This window comes from Hippopotamus amphibius, chromosome 9, assembly GCF_030028045.1.
Source record: "Hippopotamus amphibius kiboko isolate mHipAmp2 chromosome 9, mHipAmp2.hap2, whole genome shotgun sequence".
Classification (NCBI taxonomy): Eukaryota; Metazoa; Chordata; class Mammalia; order Artiodactyla; family Hippopotamidae; genus Hippopotamus; species Hippopotamus amphibius.
Window position 1 is genome coordinate 99,094,335 of NC_080194.1, and position 24,133 is coordinate 99,118,467.

A 24,133-nucleotide genomic window follows, 5' to 3' on the forward strand; every position below is an offset into this window, starting at 1 on the left:
CCACGGTGAGATAATATTTCATCTTAAAATTAATCTTACCAAGTATCTTTTTCAACCACTAGACATCAGCAGAGCCCAGAATGTGTTTTGAATATAAGTAATGCCTGCAAGTGTAGTTTTGAAAGTGAATATGATATTTTGGGGAATATAGAGAGAAGTTCACCATTCAAGCTTTTGTTATAGATCCATTTGAAGCTCTGTGCTATTGATAGAGGAGAACAGAGCATTATTTTTTTAATGTACATCATTTACCATTTCTTTATTTAAAATGTGTTGCGTGGATTCTGACTGCCAATTATATTAATAAAGAGAATCACTGAGATCTTGTTTAATTTTCCTAGCAATCCCTCAAGACAAAGGTTGTTTTAAATAATGAACACTGAGACTCCGGCAGATTTGTCCAAGGTCTGATACTAGGAGATGGCCGAGATGGGGCTTTAATCTAGGCCTTACTCCCAGTAACGTTTCCACATTGTACTCGTTCCACATTGTACTCATTATGTACACAGCTTTGTGCTCAACCTGGATGTAGATAAGCAAACAGTTAAAACTTATTATAATAATCCATTTCCTGCACTTTAGGACCTTAAAGACTATTCATTTGTAACGTGTATTGAGTTCTTAACAAGGGAACATTTTACTTCACCTTTGGGGGATTTTTTTCCTCAACAATTATGATAATATTTATAATAGAAAACTTTTGTTTTCTTACCTGAAGTCATTTATTGTTCTGAATATTGCTAGTGTCTGAGTGGTTTTATTTAACCTATATAATATTTTGGTGAAGACCTTTTACATAAAGACAGTTTCTTTCCCACTAGAAAATTGTCATTTTAAATATATTGGCAAAATATGTGCGTATCATCTATTTCTAAGCAGACATTTTATTCTGATTATCTTTCTCACATAAGGTGTACACCATCTTTTTCTGTATACTGCTTTTGCATCCACTTAAATGTTTTTATGTAGTGACAAAATCTATGTCAGTTTGTTTCTTGCTGTTCTTATATAAGAGATTCCATTCATGAAAGATTCTTTAAGTACTGTCTACATTTATTGGGGATATTAAAGAGTATGAGTGGCCTAAGTAAATTTTGTGGGGGCATGAACTCAAGACCCTTGAGAGAGAGAAAACAAATTTGAAGAGATTATCATTACTGTTGAATACTGCCATCTTGCAAAAACTTTTACCACAGTTTTTCAGGAAATTGCTTAAATAATCATTTTCATAGCAAACATTTTAATATATTCACAGATCATTCTTATGAAAGAATTTAATTTTTCTGAAATAAACAGCAACCAAGAAGTAGTTCAGTATTGCCTCAGCTCATCTTCAGGCCCCATTTGGAAACTGCTTTCAGTACTTAAGTTGATGCTATAGAAATAAATTCAAGTGGGATAAATAATTGGCCAGCTGCCACATATTTATTTAGTCAAAGTGGATTTTAGTGAGTACAGTAATACAGAGGGTTTTAAAAGTCTTTCTTTCTTTGCCTAAGGTATTTTATTTGCTCCATTTTATACTGAAAGTTGCCAGTGTTTGCCTAAAATTGTTTTGAATTTATTGTCATTCTTTTCCATACTGAATTAGAATTAGTATTAAAGCTGGATGTGACCTTAGGTACCACTTTTGATATTCATTAGAAAGCTAAATTAAAAGTTATTTTTTCTATAGAATTAAGGCTTTACTTTTTTTAAAACAATGTTTATGAGCATCAGAGTATCTAGAAAGAGGCTGATATTGTCTCAGTTAATAGCCATAGAGCACCTATTTGGAATTTACTAAAAGGAAATGAAAGTTGTTATTTCACACCCTCTTAAACCATCACTATTCTCATATTTTATTTCCTAAACAAATAAGGAAGTAATGATGACATCTGTGTAGGTCAAAAAGATGAGAAAAAACAGTTCTGATTATTAATTCATTACCAGTAGAATTACCATCAGATACTTGTAGAATATACCACGTTCTCTACCCCAAAATGTATGTAATGGAACATCTCCATCTTAGAATAGAGGGAAATCTGCCTAGAATCATGTGTATTTCAACAGTTCACTGGAATTCATACTTTTAAGTTTCTATTGGAATAATCTAATGCTATTGGAAATTGAGAGTGAAAAATCTGAAGAAACACACTGTGACCCTAAGACTATCCATTTTAATATAAAGCTTTATTGGAATACTTGTTTTAAATATTTTTAAACTAGTACCTCTAGCTTTATGGACATAAATGTTCATGAGATTTCTCCCCCACCTCCGTAATGAACAGTCCCATTAGAAAGCCTTGTAAGTAAGGAGATTTGAAAAAGTAAGATTTTAAGATAGTAAAGCTGAAGAGAACTTCATGGAAACAAAGTCCCCTCCAGGTGCTTTGTAAGAATGGCTATATCTAGGGCTTTTTATAGATGCATAATGGTTATAAGCATAAATAAGCTCAAGAGTCAACCCTGCTCAGGTTCAGATTCTAGTTCTGCTCCCTGTGACAACATGTACTTATCTATAAAATGTTTGAGGATTAAACTAAATAATATGTGTAAAGTGTTAACAGTGACTGGCAGATGGTAAGTTCTCAATAAGTATTGACCATTAGAATGGAAGTATTGTTTACACTTTTAGACAGCTCCTTATTTTTTGTATAAGGAGATAGATAATCTTGGCACTTTATTGATCTCGGGAAGGAATCGTTGGAATGACTTTTTCCAGATCAATAGTTATACAAGTTCCCACATGGTATCTGAAGTATTTAATATAAAGAGAGGCCTGCATTAAAAAAACTCAAAATGTATAAAAACAGATATGGAAACATACTTTTCCTTCCAAAAGATTTGTAATTTCAGTTTTATATTACCTAAATAGCTGCCGTCAGGAAGCAAGATTTTTAAAAGAAAAAAAAAAGGATTTTGCTTTTAAAAAAATCTAATGATTTATAGCAATAGGGTGAAAAATATTGAAATGAAATACAGAATGAAGCCACTGTGCCATGAGGCACTTTTGTATTATTACTTACATTGTGTGCCCTATGGGAAGCATAGATGTGGCTTTGAATCTACGAGAGTTAGTCAAAAATTATCCACACTCTGGCTGTAGAATTTCTTTTAATTAACTTTTAGAAAAGACAAATACATCATTTTTCGACATAATCTCCTTGCTTTTCAATACACTTTGTCCATATATCAACAAGCTTTCATATTCCCTCTTTAAAAAATGTTTTAGGCTGAGCTGCAGGCCACGAATGCACCACTGTCTTCACTTCTGCATCAGAAGTTAATCTTCATCCTCATAGGGCTGCTTTCAGGGAACCAAACAGGTGAAAGTCTGGTGGAGCAAGATCAGGACTATAGGGAGGATTCTTTAACACCTCAAAACAAAGTTTTTGCAGAGTGTCGACAGTGTGGGCAGAAGTGTGTGGACGTTCACACCCTCAGACCACAAAAAAAGGAATCACTGTACGCTGCTCTTCTTTTGTGCAAATCACACGTGGGGCATCCATTTTTGCTCACACCCCAGTTACAAATGAACTGATGTAACACCTTCACACCTGCACAGCAGTGACTGCGGAGACAGTAGCCTTGAACGGAAGGTGTTGATAAGACAGTGCAGCCAACAGAAATTTTAATATAACCAGAATGCAGATAATTTTTGACTCACCCTTGTAGATTATCCTTCATGTATAGTTCCTGAAAAATCCTTTTCATTTTATAAATCCTACTGAAGAATTTTAGCTTTAAATATTCCATGAGGAGTTTTAGGGATACTTCCATATGAAGCATCTTTGATTTCATTTTAGCTTTTAGTGTTTCCATAAATGGCTTGAATGATAGGAAGTACCAATGTTTCTCTTTATCCTTACCAGTGCCTTCTAACTATTTAAGTCTCAGGTCCATCATGAGTATTAAATCTGTGAACTAAGTCAAGAGATATTATGGTTTCAATATCAGGGTTGCAAGGGGGATTAGATAGAAATTGTCTAAAAGCAATTTCATTGCCGGTTTAAAAGTTGATCACCTTCTGGGTACCCAGAGATAAATATTAATTGTATCAACTCTACTTAAATATAATACTTCCTTGTCTCTTTTTTTTTCTTTTCAGTTTAGTTTAAGGTCTATTTTTAAGCTGCGTTTTTTTCAATTTTAGCCAAAATATAAGGGGAAATGGTAAGAGAAAAAAAATCTTAAAAAAGGAAATTTAAAATAATCTTTGCTTCTAAAGACTAGAAAATCGTATAACCGGGGGGAGTCAAGGAAGGGAGGGAAGATGGGGATATGTGTATAAAAACGGATGATTGAACCTGGTGTACCCCCCCAAAAAATAAATAAATAAATAAATAAATAAATAAATAAATAAATAAATAAAAAGAAAATCGTATAACCACTCGGTTGGAAATGCATTGTAAATTTCTCTAATTCCAGGTTGTATTTTTAGTGCATATAAGGTGAAAATTTTATAAATATTTTAATAAATGTTTATATCTAACCTTTTATTCAACCACTCACATATTTTTGGAAATAAGTGAGTTATAAATAATAAATGAATTAATTTTTTATAACAGCAGTAAGTTTAAAATTAGGTTTTTTGATCCAAATGCAATGCTCACTATATAGAAAAATAAAGTTGCCAGTTTATGGATATTTGCTGCCATAAATGCAGGCATGAGGACCAATATGCCAAAGGTCCCAAAGGCCTTTTTGGGCTAAGTTAGCAACACATATAACAATGTATTGAATGAATGGGGAGATTGGGATTGCCTTGTATACATTACTAATAAAAAAATATCAAATTGTACACTTTAAATATATGCAGTTTATTGTATGTCAATTGTATCTCAATAAAAGTTCTTAAAGGAAAAAAAAACAATTTACTGTGGTAGGCACTGAAGGTAAAAACAACGAATAAGACATTCTTTGCCCATGACTAGTGGAAACTGTCCTCTTATTATAAGTACAGAAGTTCTCATAAAATAAATAAAATTTAAGAAACAAAATAATAAAAAAAAACTTGTCTGGTTTTTATCTTTCTAGATATAACAACAACTTTAAGATAAAAAATAAAATAAAATTAAGTGACATGTGGACAGCAAGCTGTGTGGATGAAGTGGGAGAAGGCAACACCAATGCCATGAAATCCTTTGTCCTAGGCTGGCCCACAGTGAACTTTGTGGCCACTTTCAGGTGAGAACCATTGTTTGTCCTGTATTCACACTGGTTAGCGACTATGAAATACAGTCAGCTATGTAATTTCTAGGATGAGAGGAAAAAGTTAATTCAGTTTTGTTCCCCTAAGTTTTTAAAGAAAAATATTTTATTGTGATTGATCTATTCTGTTTTGTAGATAAGTTCATTTGTATTCTGAAGCCAGTAACTCATCTTTTGGTGCACCTGTATGCCTTATGTTTCTCCCAAAGAGTTTTTCATTAAAAAATGTAAAATGTAGTGGTAAATGTTGAGAACTCGTGGAATCATTTAGAAGCTGTGATTTTTAAAGGGGCCTCTGAAACACCTCAAAAACCATGAAAGAGGAATCAGAGCGGTCAGAGCTCTAGAACACCCCTCTCCAACATCCCCTCCCCTCATGTTTAGGTATTTTTTTATATATTGAGCTTTAAAGTTGGCTTTTTAAACCACTGAAACAGACTTTATAATGAAACAAATTTTATATTCCAATTAAGCTTGAATAACTGGTTTACACTCACAAATTTTCTTAAAAAAATAGTTCTTGATTATAGAAATAAATTTAATGTCATGCAATAATGTGGTTGCTACATCATGTTCTGACTTGGTATCCATAGAGATGTGACAATCAGAAGCAAATTTGTGATTCAAAGAGTGAAAGTCAGTTTCCTAAGACTCACTCCTTGGCTGGGATGGAGTTGGAAAATGTACGAATGGAGAATCTTTGTGCTCTTATCTGAACATGCTGAATTGGCACTTTTCAGGTCAGAGTGAGCATACCAAAACTCAGACTTATGATTTTGAACAGTTGTACCCTCAAGTCCAATATTTGTTTTACACTTAAAAGAGCTTTTCTTCCTACTTCTTCTCACTGCCATCAAACTCCTCAGGCATCATCCTAAAACCAGATAACTAAATTTTTTAAGCTGTTAATCTTCTAATAAAGGAAAGGCATGCTGTTAAATTCTATTATGCACTATTGACCTACCACAAGATTTTAAGAACTTATTTGGAAGAAACATGTATTTGTATCACTCTCTGCATATCTTCTTTTCCATGACAGGCTTCTCTAGATATTATCATTTCCTATTGTTTAATATCCTTGGAGTTTACAGCTAAAAGGAATCAATTTCAAGTGAGGGGTGGGACTACATGATGTCTTTAATCAAGGAGTTTCCATAAAACTTTTTTAAGAAGAGAAAATGTAGAAACAAGTTTTGCATACATTGTAATTCCTCAAAAAATATAGTATTTTAACCAAGTGATTAAGTTACCATCACTAGTGATGTTGTGTGAATATCATCTATGCTTTGACACAGTGTGATGAGAAGCAGTTCACTTCTGTGGTATTTCTCCCCCAAACCCATAACCCCAGCCTGATCCTGTGAAAAATATCAGACAAGCCCAAACTGAGGGATGTTCTGCAGGGTTACCTGACCAGTAAGCCTCAAAATTATCAAGGAAAAAAAAAAAAATAATAACAACCAGGAAAAGACACAGAAGAGGTCACTAAGGAGACATGATAACTAAATGTTGTGTGGTATCCTGGGATCCATCCTAGAATAGAAAACAGACATTAATGGAAAAACTGGTGAAATCTGAATAGTTTAGTTAATGGTAATATACCAATATTGGTTTCTTAGTTTAACAAATGTGCCATGATAATGTAAGAGGACAACACTAGAGGGAACTAAAACTGGGTGTGAGGTATACAGGGATTCGCTGTCCTATCTTTGCAACTTTTCTGAAAATCTAAAATTATTTCAATATTAAAAGATTACTCTTTTAAAAAAAAAATAAAGTAGTTTTGAAGAGTTCAGACTCTGGTATGGCAGAGTGAAGTCTTAACAGACTAACCACTCTACAGATAACAACTGTAAACTGAACAAAACACAGACAACAACTCCCTGAAGGTTCTGGAAAGTGAACAAAAGTTGGCAGATTTTGGAGAAGAATGGAAACTTAGAACGTGGCACCAGCACTGGGTGAGTTTCCTGTTTTAAGGCAGTCTGTAAGCCACATCATGGTGCAGGGCAATTAAACTGGCAAAAATCCAGTCTTTCTGGGCGGAAACACCAAAGTACAGAGTCTGGGTCAGCCACACCACAGGAACGTGAGGGAGGAAATCTCAAAAAGAAGAGTATCAGAGAAAGGAAGCTCTAGATATTTTGTTTAGACTCTGCCCAAGTCTCTGGCTGAATGCTGAACCACACATGCATGGATGGAACAGACTTTAAAGCAGCTTGAAGCTAAGGCTAGAAGAATTGAACTGAGGTGCTGCTCAACACAGAATGTGAAATAGAGTTTGCAGCTTGAATCTAATAAAGTTAGTTGTCTGTTAAAACAAAAACATCAACATTATTTTGCAAATATAACAAAACTCAGTCTCCAAAACAAAACATTCATAATGTCTAGAATGTAATCTAAAATTTGGTAACATATGAAGAACCTGGAAAGGAAAAAGATGATAAATTGAAGCCAATCCTGAGATGATCTGTTTGTTGGAATTTCTGTAAAAGAACTTTAAAGCAGCTCTTGAACTGTGCTCAGTAGCTGAGGAAAAGCCACTTGAAATGAATGAAAAGATAGGAGGATCTCAGCAGAGTAATAGAAAATATTTTTAAAAGCCAAATGAAAATTCTAGAACTAAAAATTATATCTTAATTTTTTTTTTAAAAAATCCCTTCTGTGGCTTTAGCTGCAAAATGGAAATGAAAGAAAAATGTGTCAGTGAATTTGAAGGCATATTAATAGAAATGAGGAATAGAGGAAAAAAAGATTTTTTTAATGAAAAATGCATCAGAGACTTGTAGGAAAACCAAAATGTGTAATATACATGTAATGGGAATTCCAGAAAGAGGAGAGAGAGGGAATATTGCAGGATAAATATTTTAGAAATAATGGTTTTAAGACCTCCCAAATTTGGTGAAAGACATAAATGTAAGCTTTATGAACTCTAAATAGGAGTAATATGAAGAAAACTTTACCTATTCATGTTATAGACAAACTGCTATAAACCAAAGTTAAGAGAAAATCATGAAAGCAGCCAGAAAAAAAAACCTACCACATTACATATAGTGGAACAATAATTTGCATCACTGTAGTTTTTTCATCAGAAATCGTGACTATTTCAGAGGTGAGTGGAATGGCATCTTTAAAGTGTTTAAAGAAGACTTATAGGATTGATCAAGATGGCAGAGTAGGAGGATGTGGAACTTGCCTCCCCCCACGAACACATCAAAAATACATCTATGTGTGGAATAATTCTCACTGAAAACTAACTGGAAACTGGCAAAAAGACTCCTATACAACCAAGGCTATAAGAAAGATCCACATGTAATCAGGTAGGAAGGGAAGAAAAGTGACAAGTCCAGGAAAAGGGAGACTACATGGGCAGAGACCTACCCTGGGGAATGAGCAGTTCAGGCCACAGATTGAGCATCCCACTCCTGACATCCTACACAGGGGAGACCAGCCCCCTTGGCTGGTTGGAGGACTACTGGAACTAACAGGAGGGCTGTGGGAAACCTGGTCTCTGCTTGCAGGCATGTACATACCCATACGTAGAAACACACAGACACACACTCACAAACGCACACAGATATACCCATACACACACACACACACACACACACACACACACACACACACAGTGGCTTGCCCCTGAGGGAGGATGGAGAGAACCCATAGAGAATCCCTCCAGTGCCAGTTTCCCATGACTACCTCTGTGTGTGCTGTGCCCTGGCAGAGAAAATGCTCAAGCCCTACTTACTCCATATTGTGACTCCCCACTGAAGCAAGAGCTGCCATGACTAGGGACAGAGATTGGACCACTAAAGGCAACTCGGCCCCAGGGTGACATCTGGGTGGGGTTGCAGTGGCCATTGTCGGCCCTTACTTAAGTAGTGCATCAGAAACAGCCCAGAACTCTGACGACAGCTAGTCTATTTCTGCTCACTCCCTGATATATGGAGAGAGTTATCGTGGACGCTGCCTGTCCTGCAGTACAGTTCCCCAACAGGATGGGGGCAGCAGAGGAGGCAGAAGAACAAAGCGGATTTGGACCCAAGGCTGCCTGTGAGCAGAATTAGAGAAACAATTGCAGATTCCTTCACAGGCAGCAGATCGGAGACAGCTCAGATACCTGTCTGAGGCCAACATGAGCCAAGAGCCCACATGGGCCCCCCTTGCATCATCACTGCCCCCACTCTGGAGCAAGGGTCTTAGTGCTTGGAGAAGTGAAAGCACACACTTAACAGGAACAGAGCCAGCTCAGGCCTGAACCTCAGGGCTTCTGCTGTAGCAATTTGAGATCTATTGAGTAGAGAGGAAGTGCTGCCTTACATGTGGCTTCAGCTCTAGCCTATCCATCTCCAGTCACACTCACTACCAAGGCTGTAGCTGCCGGCACACACTGAGCAAAAATGTGAATTGAGTTCACATCAAATCCAGCTCTCCCACCAAAGGCACTGGACACACACAGTATAGGGACACTCCCACATAACTACACCATTTCAAGAATTTAATAGGTAACTGTTTCACCAAAATTCGTGGAGTCAGAGAATGTTAAGTAAAGTGAAAAGGCAGAAGAACTGGTCCCAATTGAAGAATCAGGAGAAAACCCTGAGAGAAATAATGAAACCAATAAACAGTGTATCAGACAAAGAACTCAAAGCATTTATAATAAAAAATATTAGCTGGAATAGGGGAAGATAAATGAACACATTGAAAAAAATTATTTATTTATTTATTTATTTATTTATTTATTTATTTATTTATTTATTATTTTTTTGAGGTACACCAAGTTCAGTCATCTGTTTTTTTACACATATCCCCGTATTCCCTCCCTCCCTCCCTCGACTCACCCCCACCCTCCCCGTCCCAGTCCTCTAAGGCTTCATCCATCCTCGAGTTGAACTCCCTTTGTTATACAGCAACTTCCCACTGGCTATCTATTTTACAGTTGGTAGTATATATATGTCTATGCTACTCTCTCACTTTGTCTCAGCTAGAAAATATAAAATGACCCAGTTAGAAATGAAGAATTCAATAACCAAAATTAAAAACACACTAGAAGGAATAGCAGACTGTGTGACCTGGAAGATAGAATAATAAAAACCACCTGATCAGAACAGAAAAAGAAATTTTTAAATGAGAAAAGTTTAAAAGATCTCAGGGATAACATAAAGCTTACCAACATTCACATTGTAGGGGTCCCAGAAGGAGAAGAGAGGGAGAAAGGGATTCAAAATATATTTTATAAAATTATGGCTGAAAACTTCCCAACCTGAAGAGAGCAGCAGTTACCCAGGTAAGGAAGCACAGAGGTTCCCAAACAGGACAGGAAGGAGTGGCAAGATGTTTTCAAAACATTGAAAGGGAAGAACTTGCAACCTGTGATACTCTACACAGCAAGATTATCATTTGAGTCAAAGAAGAGATAAAGGACTTCTCAGAAAGCAAAAACTGAAAGAGTTCATCAATACTAAACCTACTCTAAAATAAATGTTAAAGGGTCTTCTCTAAGTGGAAAATAAGAATGTATAGGAAAGGGATAATCCCTGCAAGGAAAGACAAATAAATAGTAAGGACTGAGGATCAACCACTTAAATAAGCTAGTATGAAAATAAAAAGACAAAAAATGTAAAAGTAGCTATAACTACAATAAACAGTTAAGGGAAAAACATGAAAATGTAAAATATGACATCAAAAACACAAAATGTAGGAGAGGGAGTAAAAATTTACATCTTTTAAAATGTATTTGAACTTAAATGACTACAGTTTAAAACAAGTAGATGGGACTTCCTAGGTGGTGCAGTGGTTGAGAATCTGCAATATAGGGTACATGGGTTCAATCCCTGCCCCAGGAAGATACCACATGCCATGGAGCAGCTAAGCCCATGCACCACAACTATTGAGTGTGTGCTCTAGAGCCCATGAGCCACAACTGTTGAGCCCATGTGCCACAACTGCTGAAGCCCATGCACCTAGAACCTGTGCTCTGCAACAAGAGAAGCCACCACAATGAGGAGACCACACACCACAGTGAAGAGTAGCCCCCGCTCATCACAACTAGAGAGAACCTGTGTCCAGCAATGAAGACTGAACACAGCCAATAAGTAAATAAATACATAAATACATAAATTTAAAAATAAATAAATAAAACAAGTAGATGTAGTTGTAAGTCAACATATAGGAACTCCATGGTAACTGCAAATCAAAAACCTGAAATACATACTCAAAAAGTAAAAAGAAAGGAGCACAAGCATACTATTAAAGAAAACCATAAAATCACAATGGAAGGAACAGAAAAAGAAGAAATGACAAGAGAAGAACTACAAAAACGACCAGAAAACAAGTAATAAAATGGCAATAAGTACAAACCTCTCAACAATTACCTTAAATGTCAATGAACTAAATGCTGCAATCAGTAGACATAGGGTGGCTGGTTGGATTTAAAAGAAAAAAAAAAAAAGGCCCACGTATGTGCTGCCTACAAGAGACTCACTTCAGAGCTAAGGACACACACAGCCTGAAAGTGAGGGGATGGAAAAAGATATTTCATACAAATGGGAAAAATCGGAAAGCTGGAGTAGTAATATTCAAGCAGACAAAACTGATTGTTTAGAAACCTATAACAGATGTAAAGAATGTACTTGAGGGCACAGGGCTGGGGTAGGGGGTGGGGGCTAAGGGGAAGCTGGGATGAAGTGAGAGAGTAGCATAGACACAGATGCACTACCAAATGTAAAATGGATAGCTAGTGGGAAGTTGCTGTATAACAAAGGAAGATCAACTCAATGATGGGTGATGCTTTAGAGGGCCAGGACAGGGAGCATGGGAGGGAGTTGTGGGAGGGAGGGGATATGGGGATATATGTATAAATACAGCTGATTCACTTTGGTGTACCTCAAAAACTGGTACAAGAGTGTAAAGCAATTATATTCCAATAAAGAGATTAAAAAATTTTAAAAAATAGACAAAAAAGGCATTACTTTATCATAAAGTGATCAATACAAGAAGAGACTATTATACTCGTTAATATATTTGCACCCAATACAGGAGCACCTAAATATGTAAAGCAAATACGAAAAGACATAAAGGGAGAGACTGACAATACTACAGTAATAGTAGGGGATGCTAACACCCCACTTACATCAATGGACAGATCATCCAGACAGAAAATCATTAAGGCAACAGTGGTTTAAATGGCATAATAGACCAGGTGGACTTAATAGATAGTTACAGCACACTCCAACCAAAACCAGCAGAATACACATTCTTTTCAAGTGTACATGGAACTTTTCTCCAGGATAGATCACATACTAGGCCAGAAAACAAGTGTCAACACATTTAACAGGATAAAAATTATATCAAGCATCTTTTCCAATAACAACTAGAAAACAATTACAGAAAGAAAAATGTGAAAAGCACAAATACTTGGAGACTAAACAACATGCTACTAAAAAAGCAAATGGCAATGATAAAATCAAAGAATAAATGAGAAAATACCTTGAGATGCATGAAAATGGAAACAACACTCCAAATCTATAGGATGCAGCAAAAACAGTTCTAAGAGGGAAGCTTATAGCAATACAGGCCTTCCTTAAGAAATAAGAAAAATCTTAAACAACCTAACCTACCATCTAAAGGAATAGAAAGAGAAGAATAAAGAAAGCCCAAAGTCAGCAGAAGGAAGCAAACAATAAGGATCAGAAAGGAAACAAATAAAATAGAGACAAAAAAATAGAAAATATCAATGAAAACAAGAGCTGGCTTTTTGAAAAGAGACAAAATTGATAACCTTTAGCTAGGCTCACTAAAGAAACAAAATAAGAAATGAAAGCAGGGAAATAACAGCCAATACCACAGAGATACTGAAGTCATAAAAGAATTCTGTGAAGAGTTGTATGCCAACAAATTGGACAACGTAGAAGAAATAGACAAAAGTCTAAAAACATACAACCTGCTAACACTGTATCAAGAGGAAACAGACAATTTGAACAGACTGACCACTAGAACTGAAATTGAATTTGTGATTTAAGAAAAAAAAAAACTGCTAGCAAAGAAAATTCCAGGACCAGATGCCTTCACAGGGAAATTCTACCAAACATATAAAGAAGAGCTAATTTCCTATCCTCCTCAAACTCTCTCAAAAAATTGAACAGGAGAGGACACTCCCAAACACATTCTACAAGGTCACCATTACCCTGATACCAGAAGCAGACAAAGAAACTACAAAAAAAGAAACTTACAGTCTAATATCTTTGGTGAACATACATGCAGAAATCCTTAACAAAATGTTAGCAAATGGAATCTAACAGTATATAGAAAGAATCATACACCATGATGAAGTGGGATTTACTCCAGGGACACAAGGATGGTTCAGCGTTTACAAATCAATCAGTGTGATATACCACATTAACACATAGAAAGATAAAAATCACATGATCATCTCAAGACTCAGAAAAAGCATGTGACAAAATTCAACACCCATTCATGTAAAAACACTCATCAAAATTGGATTAGAGGGAACATATCTCAACATAATAAAGAATATTATGACAAACCCAGAGCCAACATCATATTCAATGGTGAGAAGCTGAAAGCCTTTCCTTTAAATTCAGGAACAAGACGAGATGCCCACTCACACCACTTCTATTTAACATAGTATTGGAAGTCTGAGCCACAGCAGTCAGACAAGAAAAAGAAATGAAAGGCATCCAAAGTGGAAGGTAAGAAGTAGAACTCACTATTTACAGATGACAGGATACTTTATATAGAAAACCTTAAAGTCTCCACCCAAAATTATTAGAACTAATAAATGGATTCAGCAAAATTGCAGGATACGAGATTACTATACATATATCTGTTGCTTTTCTATACACTAATACTGAACTATCAGAGAAAGCAAGAAAACAGTCCTGTTTATAATCACATCAGAAAGAATAAAATGCCTAGGAATAAACTTAACCAACGAGGGGAAAGACCTATACACTAAAAACTATAAAACATTGAAGGAAGTTGAAGATGATACAAAGAAATGGAAAGATATCTCATGCTCTTAGACTAGAAGAATTAATATTGTTAAAGGGGCCATACTACCCCAAGCAATCTACAGATGTAATGCAATCTGTATGAAAATACCCATGACATTTTTCACAGAACTGAACAAATAATCCTAATATTCATATGGAACTATAAAAGACCCTGAATTGCCAAAGCAATCTTGAGAAAAAAGAACAAAGCTGGAGGTATCACCATTGCAGACTTCAAAACCATGCTACAAAGCTGCAGTAATCAAAACAGCATGATACTGACACAAAAACAGACACATAGATCAGCCCAGAAATAAACCCACACACTTATGGTCAATTAATCTACAATAAAGCAGGCAAGAGAATACAATGGAGAAAATAAAGTCTCTTCAGTAAGTGATACTAGGAAAACTGGACATATACATGTAAAACAATGAGATTGGAACATCCCCTCGTACTGTATACAAAAATAAAGTCAAAATGGATTAAAGATCTTAAATGAAAGACCAGAAACCATAAAACTCATAGAAGAAAACATAGACAGAACACTCCTTGACATAAACAGTAACAATATTTTTTTATCTATCTCCTAAGGCAAAATAAATAAAAGCAACAAGAAAGAAATGAGACCCAATTAAACTAAAAGCTTTTGCATAGCAAAGGAGACCATTGACAAAAGAAAAAGACACCCTACAGATTGGGAGAAGGTATTTTTAAATGATATGATCAAAAAGGGATTAATATCTAGAGTATTTAAACAGCTCATACAACTCAGTATCAAAAAAACAACCCAATCCCAAAATGGGCAGAAGACCTGAATAGACATTTTTCCAAAGATGACTTTCAACAGGCACACGAAAAGATGCTCAACATCACTAACTGTTTGAGAAATTCAAATCAAAACAATAATGAGATATCACCTCACACCTTTCAGAATGGCTGTCATCAACAAGAACACAAATAACAAATGTTTTCAAGGGTGTGGATAAAAGGGAACCCCTGTACACTGTTGGAGAGAATGTAAATTGGTGCAACCACTGTGGAAAACAGTATGGAGGTTTTCAAAAAAGTTAAAAATAGAACTACCCTAAGATCCAGCCATTCCACTCCTGGGCATATATCCAGAAAGAAACAAAAATACTAATTCAAAAAGATACATGTACCCAAATTTTATAGTGGCATTGTAAAGTAGCCAAGATATGGAAGCAACCCAAGTGTCCATCGACAGATGAATGGATAAAGATGTGGTACACACACAATGGAGTTTTACTCAGACATAAAAAAGAATGAAATTCTGCCATCTGCAGCATTGTGAATGGACCTTGAGAATATTATGCTTGGTGATATTCGTCTGTGAAAGACAAATACTGTATAGTATCACTTATATGTGGAATCTAGAAAGTAAAACAAATGAATGGAAATAGAAAAACAGAAACAGACTCAAAGATACTGAAAACAAAGTAGTGGTTACCAGTGGGGAGAGGGGAGTGGGGAGGGGCACATTAGGGGTATGGGATTAAGAGATACAGACTACTATGTGTGAAACAGATAAGCAACAAGGATATATAGCACAGCACAGGGAATTATTATTTTATAATAACTTTTAAAGGAATTTAATCTATAAAAATAGTGAATCACTATGCTGTACACCTGAAACAAATATAGCATAATTCAACTATACTTCAATTGAAAAATTAAGTATTTAAAGAAAAAGCTTTCAATCTAGAATACTATATCTAGCAAAAATATCCTTCAAAAATGAAAGTGAAATAAACATGTTTTTTAAACTCTAAGAATTTATTGCTGGCAGAACTGTACGAAATGCTGACAGAAAAAAATGCTGACAGAAATTTTTCAGCCTGAAATGATGTAAGAGAGTGGCTCAGATCTTTACCAAGGTGTAAAGAACATCAGAAATCATTTATATATCAGTAAAAATTAAGAAAATACAGTTCATGATCACTTTCAAATGCTGTCAGGCTAGCAGCTCAAGAAGCAGTCTTTCATAACCAGTCACTCTAATATCTATATAGAAACAAATATGTAGACTAATAGCTTTGAAATCTAAGACTGAAAATCAATGTTTAGAATCTGTAAGGAGTTCCCAATTAAGTCAAATTGGGGAAAGAGCAGCCAATAAATGTGAACTTTCCATGTTTTACCTTGGGAAATGGAGTAGATACTACATCTTGAAAAAGGCTGAAAAGAATTTCATATCTCCATCACTACTTGGACCCTGATTCATAAACCTAGAATCTATATCTGTCAGAAAAATAGGAACTGGACTTTAATTTTAAATACATACTACTACATAACTGTGTAGTAAAATGGGAACATTTTTCAGAAGGTAAAGTATTTTAATCTGACAGTGATCTATCTATAGGAGGAATCAGAAGGATAACATTTTAACTTAGGTACCTAGTGTGAATCTTATTCTACGAACTCAGATATGCAGTAAATGCCTGTTTAAGTGTAGATCAAATTAAATTAAATTGAGCCCCCATTTTGCCAAGGCTTTTAGGAAATCAAATTTTCTTCTTTATTGGAAACCCTGTTTTCTTAGGGTAGAACCAGAATACGGAGATTTCTGTGATGTCTACAAAACAGATGAAAAGCTTCTGACCTTCAGTCTCTTGTGGTCACTGTGACATTATCTCTTCTATGCCCAGAATTGTTCTTTGACATCCAGAGATGCTCTGATTCTTGCCACTTGTGGGCTGCAGGTATCTTAGCTGATGTAAAAATCTTGGTGCCTAGGAACAAGCCTCCCCACTTTCTTCTTATAACCATTTCCTCTGGAGTCTTTGTTTCCTTAGGCACCTCAACTCAGTGACATATGGTTCCCAGCTAACTCTTAGGGATAACAGACTCTATCTCCTCCCAAGTTTGAGGGAATCTTTCCAATCTGTCTTACCCTTTTTCTTTCTCTAAGATATATCGCTTTCTTCTCTCCTGGCTCTTAACATAGGTGTTAAACTCAGAGCTAACCTTGATTTTGGAGTACTTCTGTTTTTAGTTCTATAAAAATGCCCGAGATTAAGAATTACTAAGGAAAGAGAAGTCCTGGATTCTTGCATAGAGCAGGAGACAGGGGAAAATACAAGAAGATTACCAAATCAATTTCAGTGAATTAACCTGATGCACTTCATAATTTGTTTATTTTAAAGTAATTGTATGCTGTATATTCAAACAATGGAAGACTGTACAGCAAGTAGAATGAACACGCTAAAACCACATGCAGTAATGTGGCTAAGTCTCACAAATATAATGCTGAATGAAAGAAGCAAAGTACAAAACAGTACATACTGTATGCTTACATTTATATAAAGTACCCAAACAAACAAAACTGTTCTGTTTTCTTAGAAGTCAGGATAGTGGGAACTAGTGCCTGAAAAGGAACACAAGGAGACCTTCCAAGGTGGTTTTCTGTTTCATAATCTGGGTGCTACTCACATGGGTGTGTTCAATTTGTGAAAATTCTTCAAACTGCACATTTAAGCATTGTACAGTTTATGTATCTTACATGTCAATTAAAAGTTTAAAAAAATACTAAGTGTTTAAAGGGGGCAATTTTGTTTAATTGCTTTGAAAAAAGTTTAAAGGTGTAAAGAAAACTCATCTTTTTTTCAACATAGATTTTTGCTAAATAAATGCAGTATTTGGCATAAATGAACCTGGAAATCTTCTGTTTACGAAAGGAGAAGACATCAAAGATTATAAGGAGTTGTGAAAGATGAAAATTGATCAGTGGCAAAAGGTGTACAATGCACTTTCTGATTACCAATTCTGGGAGATTGCTTATGGAGAAAATTGCTAAGCAGCGAAGAAACAAATTACAAATATTTGTTAAGTCTATTTTTCTGGAACAAGAAAATAACTAGTGTTTCCAACCTTGAGAAGCTTAGAAATATGATTTTAAAAGCTAATAACCTGCAAAGAAAAAAGCTGAGTAACAAGACCATATAGAAATACTTTGTTTTTAACTTTAAGAATTAAATGCCACAACTAGAGAAAAAGCCCATGCATAGCAGCAAAGACCCAATGTAGCCAAAAATACATAAATAAATAAATAAAAATAAAATAAATTGTTAAAAACATAAAAAGAATTAAATGCAGCAGTGACTTCAGCAGAAAAATTATTAATAATTAGTTGTAAATGAATTGATCTTAATCAGAGGATTATAGTTATTAAGAATGTTTTCTAGACAGGCTCTTTGGTGGAGCTAGCTAATGGTGGACTCTGGAAGGGCTCATGCCAGTGAGCACTTCTCAGAACCCCTGCTGCCAGTTTCCCTGTCTCCTCAGTGAGCCACAGCTGCCCCCCACCTCTGCAGGCAACCCTCCAACACCAGCAGATTCACTAGGTCAGGATGAGTGTGTTCCACTTCTGCTGCCTGAGCCATGCCATGTGGCTTGTGGGATCTTAGTTCCCTGACCAGGGACTGAACCTGGGCCCTCAGCAGTGAGAGTGCGGAGTCCGAACCAATGGACCACCAGGAAATTCCCTGGACTTTCTTTTTCCAGATGGTCTGAGGAATGGAGCTTCCACTACTTCCCTGGGAAGACAGTTCTCCAGCCTAGTCCCTCTAATTATTTCAAGAGAACCAACTGAACACCAGCAGACGGCCTCGGACACCAGAAAGGACCGCAAGGATCCCAACATAATGGGCACCTCCAAGCCTGACTGAAACAACAGTGTGCCACTGCTCACTCAATCCCAGGGGAAGGAGCCACTATTGTACCCTCTCCTTCCCCACACACCAATGCATACAGACGAACAATAAAGGAAGCTCTCTGCTGGTCACAGAATAATACAAAAAACCCAAGACTTAGTATTTGTTTAACCCAACATTCAGACATTAATCTGAGGCTTGGAGAGTCTTCTATAAACACCTCTGTCACCGGGACAAGCAACCCCAGAAGTTTGGACAATCATGAGGAAAAAAAGAAACACCATGCAAGCAAAGGAGCAGGAAAAAAACCCACAAGACCAAATAAATGAAGAAGAAATAGGAAAAATGCCTGAAAAAGAATTTAGAGTAATGATAGTAAAAATGATACAAAATCCAGATAACAAAGTAGAGAAAGTACAAGAAACAGTTCATAAGAACTCAGAAAAACAAACAGCAATGGATAACAAAAGAACTGAAATTAAAAATACTCTAGATGATATAACCAGCAGAATGACTGAGGCAGAAGAACGAATAAGTGAGTTGGAAGATAGAATGGGGGAAATAACTGCCACAGAGCAGGAAAAAGAAAAAAGAATAAAAAGAATAGAAGACAGTCTAAGAGACCTCAGTCATAACATTAAGCATACCAACATTCGAATTATATGCATCCCAGAAGAAGAAGAAAAATAGAAAGGGTCTGAGAAAATATTTGAAGAGGTTATAGTGGAAAACTTCCCCAACATGGGAAAGGAAATAATTAACCAAGTCCAAGAAGCACAGAGAGTCCCATACAGAATAAGCCCAAGGAGAAATACACCAAGGCACATATTAATCAGAGTAACGACAATTAAACACAAAGAAAAAATATTAAAAGCAGCAAGAGAAAAGCAGCAAATAACATATAAAGGAAAACCCATAAGGATAACAGCTCACCTTTCTACAGAAATTCTGCAGGCCAGAAAGGAATGGCAGGATATACTGAAAGTCCTGAAAGAGAGAAACCTACAGCCAAGAATACTCTACCCAGCAAGAATCTCATTCAGATTTGAGGGAGAAATCAAAAGCTTTCCAGACAAGCAAAAGTTAAGAGAATTCAGCACCACCAAACCAGCCTTACAACAAGTGCTAAAGGAACTTCTCTAAGTAGGAAACACAAGAAAAGGAAAACACCTACAAATACAAACCCAAAACAATTTAAAAAATGGTAATAGAAACACACTTCAATAATCACCTTAAATGTGAATGGATTAAATGTGCCAACCAAAAGACACAGACTGGCTGAATGGATACAATAACAAGACCCTTCTATATGCTGCCTACAAGAAACCCACTTCAGACCAAGGGATACATATAGACTGAAAGTAAAGGGATGGAAAAAGATATTCCATGCAAATGGAAGTCAAAAGAAAGCTGGAGTAGCAATACTCATCTCAGACACGTTAGACTTTAAAGTAAAGACTATTACAAGAGACAGGGAAGGGATCCATCCAAGAAGAAGATATCACAATTGTAAATATCTATGCCCCCAACATAGGAGCACCTCAATACATAAGGCAAATGCTAACAGCTATAAAAGGGGACATCGACAGTACCACAATAATAGTAGGAGACTTGAACACCCCACTTACATCAATGGACAGATCATCCAAACAGAAAATAAATAAAGACACACAAGCTTTAAATGACACATTAGACCATCTTGACTTAATTGATATTTATAGGACATTCCATCCAAAAACAACAGAATACACTTTCTTCTCAAGTGCACACGGAACATTTTCCAGGATAGATCACATCTTAGGTCACAAATCAAACGTCAGCAAATTCAAGAAAATTGCAATTATATCAAGCATCTTCTCAGACCACAACACCGTGAGACTAGGTATCAATTACAGGAAAAAAACTGCAAAAATACAAACACATGGAGGCTAAACAATTCACTATTAAACAACCAAGAAATCAAAGAGGAAATCAAAAAATATCTAGAAACAAATGACAATGAAAACACAACAACTCAAAACCTATGGGATGCAGCAAAAGCATTTCTAAGAGGGAAGTTTATAGCAATATAGTCCTACCTTAAGAAACAAGAAAAACATTGAATAAACAACCTAACCTTAAACCTAAAACAATTAGAAAAAGAATAAAGAAACCCCAAAGTGAGCAGAAGGAAAGAAATCATAAAGATCAGAGCAGAAATAAATGAAAAAGAAAGGAAGGAAGCAATAGCAAAAATTAATAAAACTAACAGCTGGTTCTTTGAGAAGATAAACAAAATTGATAAACCATTAGCCAGACTCATCAGGAAAAAAAGGGAGAAGATGCAAATCAACAGAATTAGAAATGAAAAAGGAGAAGTAACAACAGACACCACAGAAATACAAAAGATCATGAGGGGATATGTGTATAAAAGCAGATGATTGAACTTGATGTACCCCAAAAAAATAATAAATAAATAAATAAAATAAATGGAAAAATAAAATAAAAGAACCCTTGGAACAGAAAAAAAAAAAGGAATGTTTTCTATGAACTCATTGGCTAAATTATAGTTCTGCCATATGTATAGAGAAATAAATGGTTCTTTTCCTGACAACAGACTGGTTTCTGGGCCAAGATATATCCATCGATATGCCAAATTTCTCCTTAATCTCTTTAATTTCAATTGAAGCATATTTTGTATTTTCATGGCATTTAAAACTACAAAAACAGTCTGAGATAATTAGCCCAGTTTTGCAGATGTGGAAATTGAAGCTTAGTGATGTTAAGTAATTTGCCCATGATGATGTATCTTGCATATAATTTTACACTTGATCTTGGCCAAAAGGCCGAGAAGTGATTGCATATATTTTTGAAACAAGGTGTCAGATTCCAAATCAAGTACTTTTTTCACTATGAGGATACCATTTTTAAGAGCACCGTAAAGTAGGAAAGTGGGTCTGTCTTGAATCTATCCAAGAGGTTTTAATAAAACTACACTTGACTGTGTAGTTCATCCTAATGGGCATTTTCACTTCAGGGTTCTTCAGAACACAGTTATGCTGAGGCTGCGGTCTTGTGTACCCATGTCGATAACAACAGGCTACTGATATTTTGTCTGGATTGACAGTCTTCATTTGTTAGAATAAGGATTTTCTGTGGTTTAAATTTGTCTCCCATTTTCTTTGATTGCAGTTCTCCAGAACAGAAGGACAAATGGCTCTCTCTCCTTCAGAGGTATTTTTTTCAGTATATATATTTTTCATCTTTATGGTGTAGTTGAATGAATTAAATTTTTCTCTGCAGGGATGTGCCCCAAACTATCCCCCTTTGCCTTAGTAGGAATTGTTCATTTGTCCTCAAAATAAGCTGTTTAGATTGTATACTAGCAACTACTTACTGTAAATAATGTTCTCTCATTACATGTATTTCTTTCTTACTGTGGAGGAGAACATTGAGGTCTGGTTAGATCATTCTAGATAGAAATTAGTCAGTAATCTCTCCCATCTCTTTGTGTGTCTCCAACATACCATTTGGAGCTAACGGCTTCCTCAAACCATGTATCAAGATTCCATACATGGAGGTTTTCTGCTGAGCACCTCAAAATTCAGTAATAACTGAATAACAGTAATTTCCTACCTTTGAGCATACAGACTAAAATGGTCAGTTGAGGTTCATCTCTTATTCCTTTAGTCCTTCCCTCCTTCCTCCCTCCTCTCCTTTCCCAAGCATGGAAACAACCAAGATCTATACTCCACTGGAGAGCTCAACAAGGAGTAAAAGGCCATTGTTTTGGTTTGGTCTAGTAAAGTATTATATATGCTCCTATACTTATCACTAAGATTCCGGGCCTGTCCAGAGAAGGTAGGGAAGCTTTGAGGATGAAACATCACCCAGAGGTGCCTTAACACAGCTGTGCTTCTCAAGCCTCACTTGAAATGGATCTCCTCTGTTCTTTTTGTGCCCGTGCCTAACGTCCAGAGAATTTTTTTAAATTCTCTTCCAACCCATAATGTAATCTGACTTTGCTGAGTCTTTCCATCTGTCTTTTAAAAAATAGCATATAAGTGTATTGAAAATATTAGCAAAATAGATTGCTTTAAAAATAAGCCATTAGCAAAATCCATCTGACTCAGTGTTATTTTGGGTTGTTGTTGCATTTGATTAGATACATCAATCTAGAGAAAGAGAAGGACTACCCGAAGAGCATTCCCCTCAAAATCTTCGCCAAGGACATTGGGAATTGTGCCTATGTAAGTGTTTCTAAGCCAGAAAATTAAATTCCAAATCCCTGCATAAGGCAGAACACCATGAATTAAAAAGAGAGACAGGCAGGCAGACAGACAGACTGTGTGTGTGTGCTGTGGAAGGTAGGCATTTAGAAATACCGTTGTGAGAATGTGCATTTTCCAGGGTATCTGTGCATCTTTGTACATATGCAAAATAACCCGAGAGAAAATGAAGCAAGGGAAATTCATATTAACTGCAGTATTTAACATTTACATTTGGAAAGAATACTGCCTGTCAGATGTCTCTTTCCTCCCTCTGGCATTAATGTTTCTCTGGATCCTTTCAGTAGCAGCTGCAGAGGCTTGTATTAAAGGCATTTCCACAAGGAAGTATTTCCTATCAGTATTAAGCAATTTTTTCCAACCTGTCACTTCTCAAGTAGAGAGTGGGTTTTAAAGAGTTCTTCATTCTTTGAGTTTTTAGATATTGAATCCCCCAGATTAATAAATGGATGAGCTGGGAGAGAGAGCATTTTTAACAGATCAGCGTATTCTGCCTCAGTTTCTCTCATTTTTGTCAAGTAAAAATTGTTTGTTTAGCCCTAGTTATTATGTGGAATTTTATGACTGAAATATAGTGCCAGGATGTTGTCAATGATGCACAAAATGGAAATGAATATTTTTATGATACTGGATTGTCACTTCACAGCAGCTCTAGATCACACAGAATAGTTTTGTATGTGGAAAAATATGCAGTACAAAACAGTTATGTTTTAGGCAAAAGTCATGCAGATGTTCTGACATGAGTGCCAGATGTCACTGCTTGAGGGAAATACTCAAATTTGTATGGTACAAGAATACAGAGATATTCTGTAGCAAGCAAAGAGGGAAAAGCACCACTGTTTTTCTGCCGGCTTTGATTCAGTTGTTATGGCAGTTGGTTGCACTCAGGATTTTCATGGAAAAACTGTTGCATTATTTTTTTAACACTTTCAACGTATGGAAAGTGCATGCTTGAGAAAGGACTGGTTTTGGAAGAGAAGACAAG

The 24,133-nt window shown here is 35.9% G+C and overlaps 1 protein-coding gene across 7 annotated transcripts in view; it reads left to right on the plus strand.

Annotated features, from left to right (window-relative positions):
* ARHGAP20 (Rho GTPase activating protein 20) overlaps positions 1-24,133 on the plus strand; it is a 172,648-nt gene that overhangs the window by 108,425 nt on the left and 40,090 nt on the right. For 5 of the 7 annotated variants that reach the window (XM_057748498.1, XM_057748499.1, XM_057748503.1 and 2 more), the window contains 3 exons: positions 5,020-5,169; positions 22,052-22,093; positions 23,025-23,109. In XM_057748498.1, the coding sequence (XP_057604481.1) occupies positions 5,020-5,169; positions 22,052-22,093; positions 23,025-23,109 (277 nt within the window). Of the gene's footprint in view, positions 1-5,019; positions 5,170-22,051; positions 22,094-23,024; positions 23,110-24,133 lie in introns of those variants that run through there. The other 2 variants (XM_057748502.1, XM_057748501.1) reach the window with 2 other exon arrangements.